At 70.0% G+C, this 6452-nt stretch overlaps 1 protein-coding gene across 1 annotated transcript; it reads left to right on the top strand.

The window, feature by feature from the left end:
- The first annotated feature begins 490 nt into the window (after positions 1-490).
- PPP1R1B (protein phosphatase 1 regulatory inhibitor subunit 1B) lies at positions 491-6374 on the top strand. The gene is made up of 8 exons (XM_040087133.2): positions 491-899; positions 2164-2224; positions 2742-2764; positions 3435-3510; positions 3645-3752; positions 4957-5025; positions 6019-6165; positions 6260-6374. Exons 1-8 carry the CDS (start codon positions 819-821, stop codon positions 6346-6348), a joined length of 654 nt encoding a protein of 217 aa, XP_039943067.1. The 5' UTR covers positions 491-818; the 3' UTR covers positions 6349-6374.
- The last annotated feature ends 78 nt before the right edge of the window (positions 6375-6452 follow it).

Genomic DNA, 6452 nt, shown 5'->3' with positions numbered 1-6452 from the left:
GTCCCCCGCTCCCTGCCTGGAATGTGCGGCTCTGGGGCCGAGCGCTGCCCTGGGGGTTTGAGCCCCCCTCTTCCCCAGGGGGAACGTTTTGTGTCCCGTGGGATTTTCTGTGGGGAAAATCTCCAAAAGCTGGGGGAGAGTCGGAGCAGGTGGGCACAGCCCTGGGCGAAGACACAGCCCCCTCACCCCCGGCATCCGGGGGGCTGCAGCCGGGCTGGGGGGACCCCCAGAGCACAGGAAATGGGACGATTCGGGAGTCCCATGTCCCCAGGGATGTCCCCTGTACATGTCCCCGGTGCGGTGTCCGTGGCCCGTGTGGCACTGAGCGGCCGGGTGGGGAGAATTTTGCTGCTGCCCGCACAGGGGTGGGAGCGGCTGTCCCCCTGTCCCCTGTCCCCCTGTCCCCTGTCCCCCCAGCACCTCTGGGGACACTCAGGTATAAGGGACAGGGACACACGTGGAGCCACCCGTCCCTGTCCCAAGGCGACCGGCCGCCGCAGGCCGGGTTCCCCGTGGCAGGGAAGGGGTTAAGGACCCCCACAGGTTGGCTGAACCCCCCGTGGGGCTCCCCAAGGACTCATTACCGCGGCCTCAGCCCCCCTGCCCGGGGAGGGGGGGGATGAATAATTCAGCGCCTGGTAGGAAGACGTGTCCTCCCTCCCTCTCCTTCCTCCTCCTCCTCCTCCTCCTCACCGGCTCTGCCTTCCCCACCTCCCGCCACTCTCATTCCTCGCCGTACCGAGCCCCGGGTGCCACCGAACTCCGCTCGGTACCGGTGCCAGAGACTCCCCCGGCTCCGGTGACTCCCGGCCAAGGCCATGGACCCCAAGGAGCGCAAGAAGATCCAGTTCTCCGTGCCGGCCCCCCCCAGCAACCTGGACCCCCGCGCCGTGGAGATGGTGAGGGGGGGATCGGGGAGCGGGGAGCCGGGAGCCGGGAGCCGGAGCGGGGCCACCCCGGGGTCCCTCCTCTCCCCCAGGGCAAAGCGCTGCCGGTGACCTCGGGGCGAGGAGGGAGCCCCGGAATGACCGAGTGGGACGGGAGCGGGGCACGGGAGAGCCCCGGGGTGCTGGAGGGGAGGCGGGGAAGGACGGGGACGGTGGGGAGGAGAGGGGGACAGAGTGGGACAGGAGGGAGGGGATGGGACAGGGGGGATCGGAGGGGACAGGACGGACGGGATGGGACCGAGAGAGCAGGACAAGGGGGATCGGAGGGGAGAGGAGGGACGGGATGGGACCGGGAGAGCAGGACAAGGGGGATCGGAGGGGACAGGAGGGACGGGATGGGACCGGGAGAGCAGGACAAGGGGCATCGGAGGGGACAGGAGGGACGGGATGGGACCGGGAGAGCAGGACAAGGGGGATCGGAGGGGACAGAGGGGACAAGGCAAGGGATGGAAGGGACAGAGGGGACCGGGGGGGATGCGTTGGGACAGATGGGATGGGACAAGGGGGAGGTGGGAGGGGACAGAGGGAGGGAGGGGATGGACCGGGAGGAGATCGGAAGGGACAGAGGGGACAGGAGGAAGAGGATGGGACCGGCAGAGCGGGACAAGGGGGACCGGAGTGTGCAGGACATGGCAAGGGAGGGACAGACCGGACGGGACCGCGTGGGTGACACAGAAGGGGACGGGATGGCGGAGAGACGGGGACAGGACGAGAGAGCCCCAAGGTCCCCGTGGGAGCTGCGGAGAGTTGTGCCAGTGGGACAGGGACAGGGACAGGGACAGGGACAGGGACAGGGACAGGGACAGGGACAGGGACAGGACAGGCACAGCAGAGCAGGGAAGGAATGAGACAGAGGGCACAGGATGAGGACAGGGATGGGATGGGATGGGATGGGCTGGGATGGGATGGGATGGGGATGGAGGGGACGGGACACGCTGGGAGTCGGTGCTGCCACCCCCAGCGGTTGTCCCTGATCCGAGGGGACATCCCCAGCACACGCCGGGCCCAGAGCCCCCCCGGAGGAGCTGGTGTGGGGCTCTGACGGGACTGGGACGCACTGGGGACACCGCGGGGACCCCGTGCCGGGTGGGTTCGTGGCCCTGCACCCACAGGCGCACACACGCTCACACACGTGCAGACACGTGTCCCTGGGGCGCAGGGCAGGGGACAGGGGACCCGGGGAGTCCCCAGCCCGTGACACCCCGCTGTGCCCCAGATCCGCCGGCGGAGGCCCACGCCGGCCATGCTCTTCCAGCTCTCCGAACACTCCTCCCCAGGTGAGCGGGGTGCGGGCGGGACGCGGGGCAGGGGAGGTGGTGGCCGGGAGGGGACGCGGTGGGCGGTGGGATGTCACCTGTGGAATGGGATGTCTGGGAAGGGAGACGGTGGCAGGGAGGGGACGGGGTGTCAAATAAGGAGGGGGTGGCAGGGAAGGGACGCGGGTCCCCGCGGGCAGGGTAACCCCTGGGGGGGGGTCCGAGGGTGGGCAGGGTAACCCCTGGAGGGGGTCCGAGGGTGGGCAGGGTAACCCCTGGAGGGGGGTCCGAGGGTGGGCAGGGTAACTCCTGGAGGGGGGTCCAAAGGTGGGCAGGGTAACTCCTGGAGGGGGGTCCGAGGGTGGGCAGGGTAACCCCTGGAGGGGGTCCGAGGGTGGGCAGGGTAACCCCTGGAGTAGGGTTCGAGGGTGGGCAGGGTAACCCCTGGAGGGGGGTCCGAGGGTGGGCAGGGCCCTGCCCGGCTCCGCTGGCTGCCGGTGTCCCGCTCACCTTTCTCACCCCGGCGCCGCTGACACAGAGGACGAGAACCTGCCCTACCAGGTGAGTGGGGGCCGGGACCCCCGACTCAGCCCTGCTCCCCTGTCCCATGTCCCCCGGGGGCGGTTATTGGGGCCCAGCCCCGGTGCCCGGGGCTTATCGGCTCCTTCCCGGCACGGGCACACGGCGCCAGCGCCGGGGACGCGGGATGGGGACATGGAGCCGAGCCAGGCCAAACCTGGCTGTTTTGGCACGGTGCAAACCAGCGCGTGACCGTGGCGGGGTCACACCCCCCCCAGTGTCCCCAGTGCAGTGTCCCCAGTGCCACATCCCCATGGAGGGCATCCCCATCGTGGGGTCCCAAACACGGGGTCTCCAAAACAGGGTCACCCTCAGGGGCACCCCAAAACCACGTCCCAAGGTCGTGGGGACCCCAATGCCACATCCTCATGGCTGTGCCCCCTTAAATGGGGGTCCCCCAACATGGAGGGGTCCTCAGGACGGTGTCCCCAATGCCCCATCCCCAATGCAAGGTCCCCACCTCAGGGTGCCCAAGGCAGGACCTCCATGGCACGGTGCCATCGTGGTGTCCCCAACACCGTGCCCCCAGTGCCACATTCCTTTAGCAGGGCCCTCATTGCTGGGGATGGGGCGGGTGTCAGCCTTGGGGGGCCAGGGGGGTCTCTTGGGGACACCAGGCCCCTCCACCCCCCCCCCGATGCTCCCCCCACAGCGCTCGTCGGGCGAGGGCTGCCTGCTCAAACCAAAGAGGACCAACCCGTGTGCCTACACCCCGCCCTCGCTCAAAGGTACCGCCCGCGGGGGGAACTGAGGCACGGGGGCCGCTGGGGGGTCACCCCGCTGCTCCCAGTGCTCCCAGTGCTCCCAGTGCTCCCAGTGCTCCCAGTGCTCCCAGCGCCCGCTGACATCGGCGTCTCCCCAGCCGTGCAGCGCATTGTGCAGTCCCACCTGGAGAGCGGCATGGGCGGGGGGGACAGCTCCGACGGGGAGCCCGATGACGGCTGCGACCCCGACAGTGCCCTCGAGTCTGGTGAGGGGGACGGGGGACGCGGGGATGGGGCTGCAGGAGCCCAGGGGACATGGATGCCAGAGCCTGGGGGACACAGGGACATGGGGGAGGGGGGTTCTGGAGCGCAGAGGGTGTGGGGATTGTGAGGATGAGGCTGCTGGAGTCCGGGGCGTGGGGACAGGGGACTGGCAGAGCCCGGGACACAAGGGGACGCGGGGACACAGCGACAAGCCGGAGCCCAGGGGGCGTGGGGACCGAGGGGACAGAGCTTCTGGAGCCCAGAGAACACGGGGATAGGATTGCTGGAGCCTGGGGGACACAGGGAGATGCGGACGGGGCTGCAGGAGCGGGGACGGGGGTCTTCATCCTCTGTAACCCGCGGGGATGCGGCGTGTGCCGGGGTTGGGACACGGACTGTGCCGGTGCTGCCTGTCCCCGTCCCCGTCCATGTCCCTGCTGTCCCTGTCCCTGCTGTCCCTGTCCCTGTCCCCATCCCTGTCCCTGCTGTCCCTGTCCCTGTCCCTGTCCCTGTCCCCGTCCCTGTCCCTGTCCCTGTCCCTGTCCCTGTCCCTGTCCCTGCTGTCCCTGTCCCTGTCCCTGTCCCTGTCCCTGTCCCTGTCCCTGTTGTCCCTGTCCCTGCTGTCCCTGTCCCTGTCCCTGTTGTCCCTGTCCCTGCTGTCCCTGTCCCTGTCCCTGCTGTCCCTGTCCCTGCTGTCCCTGTCCCTGTCCCTGTCCCTGTCCCTGTCCCTGTCCCTGTTGTCCCTGTCCCTGCTGTCCCTGTCCCTGTCCCTGTTGTCCCTGTCCCTGCTGTCCCCTGTCCCTGTCCCTGCTGTCCCTGTCCCTGCTGTCCCTGTCCCTGCTGTCCCTGTCCCTGTCCCTGTCCCCGTCCCAGTCCCTGCTGTCCCTGTCCCCGTCCCTGCCCTGTCCCTGCTGTCCCTGTCCCCGTCCCTGTCCCTGTCCCTGTCCCCGTCCCTGTCCCTGCTGTCCCTGTCCCTGTCCCTGCTGTCCCTGTCCCTGCTGTCCCTGTCCCCGTCCCTGTCCCTGCTGTCCCTGTCCCTGTCCCTGTCCCTGCTGTCCCCTCGCCCGCCGGGCCGTGTCCCCGTGCCCCGCGGGGCCGGGTGACGCCAGCCGTACCCCCGGCCGCTGTGTGACGCGGCTGTGCCCGGTGCCCCGGTGCCGCGCGTGCCTCGCCGTGCCCCGGCCTCATCCACCCCCGCCCGGGCAGCCCCGGGGAGCCAGGGCAGAGCCGAGCGCAGCTACTTCCCCGCCGGGCTGAAGGCGCACAAGCGGAAAGGTAACGGGATGGGGACGGGATGGGGACGGGATGGGGACGGGATGGGGATGGGGACGGGATGGGGATGGGGACGGGATGGGGATGGGGACGGGATGGGGACGGGATGGGGACGGGGATGGGGACGGGATGGGGATGGGATGGGGATGGGATGGGGACGGGATGGGGACGGGATGGGGATGGGATGGGGACGGGGATGGGGACGGGGATGGGATGGGGATGGGGATGGGGATGGGATGGGGATGGGGATGGGGATGGGGATGGGGACGGGATGGGGATGGGGATGGGGATGGGGACGGGATGGGGATGGGATGGGGATGGGGACGGGATGGGGATGGGGACGGGATGGGGATGGGGATGGGAACGGGGATGGAGATGGGGACGGGATGGGATGGGGACGGGGATGGGGATGGGATGGGGATGGGGATGGGGATGGGGATGGGATGGGGACGGGATGGGGACGGGATGGGGATGGGATGGGGATGGGGATGGGGATGGGGATGGGGACGGGGATGGGATGGGGATGGGATGGGGACGGGGATCGGGATGGGGATGGGGACAGGGATGGGATAGGGACAGGGATGGGGACAGGGACGGCAGGAGGGTGGGCTGGGGACAGATGGGGATGAGGGTGACGGAGGGACAGGGATGGCAGAAGGATGGGGACTGCCAGGAGGTGGGGACAGTCTGAGGAAGGGGGATGGCAGAGGGGTGGCAGGAGGACAGACATGGTGGTGGAGGTGACAGGGGTGGCAAGAGGACGGGGACAGCATGGTGGAGGGATGGAGGGGGACAAGGATATGGGGGTAGCAGGACTGGGACAGCAGGACAGCGATGGCAGAAGGATGGGGATGATGGGGACACAACAGGGGACAACGAGAGGACGCAGCTGGGGATGCCGGGTGGGCACCAGGGCTCGGGGCCGCGTCCCCCCTGCCCCTCAGCGGGGCCACTTCACGCTGTGGCTCCCCGGGGCCGCCGTGCTGGTCCCCTCAGGCGGGCAGAAAGTTTCCTTCGCCGGCGGCATCGACGAGCGCGAGGAGGACCTGAAGTCGCTGACGGTGTCAGAGATCCCCGAGGACCCCGAGGGAGCGGAGGGTGACGAGGAGGAGCCGGGGCAGGAGCAGGACAGTGGCACCGGGGGTACGTGGGGTGTCACCCCCCCCCCCCCCCCCCCCCGTCCCCGCTGTCCCCGGTGCCACCGCGCCCGGCGCTGACGCCCCGTTCCTGTCCCCAGAGCGGCGACACGTCGGCTTCGCCGAGGTGCCCTCGCGCCCCATCGGCACCGAGCGCCACTCGCCCACCTTCCCGCTGGGCACCAGTTAGCTGGCGCCGGGCACCGGGCACCGGCCCCCCCGACCCCCGCAGCTTCGCCTGTGCCCCCCGGCTGCCCCCCGCCCGCTGCCTGCGCTTCGTCTGCCGTGCGCCAC

This window comes from Hirundo rustica, chromosome 27 (assembly GCF_015227805.2).
Source record: "Hirundo rustica isolate bHirRus1 chromosome 27, bHirRus1.pri.v3, whole genome shotgun sequence".
NCBI lineage: Eukaryota > Metazoa > Chordata > Aves > Passeriformes > Hirundinidae > Hirundo > Hirundo rustica.
Note: the sequence above shows the minus strand (reverse complement) of the source record. Positions and strands in the feature narration are given on the sequence as shown.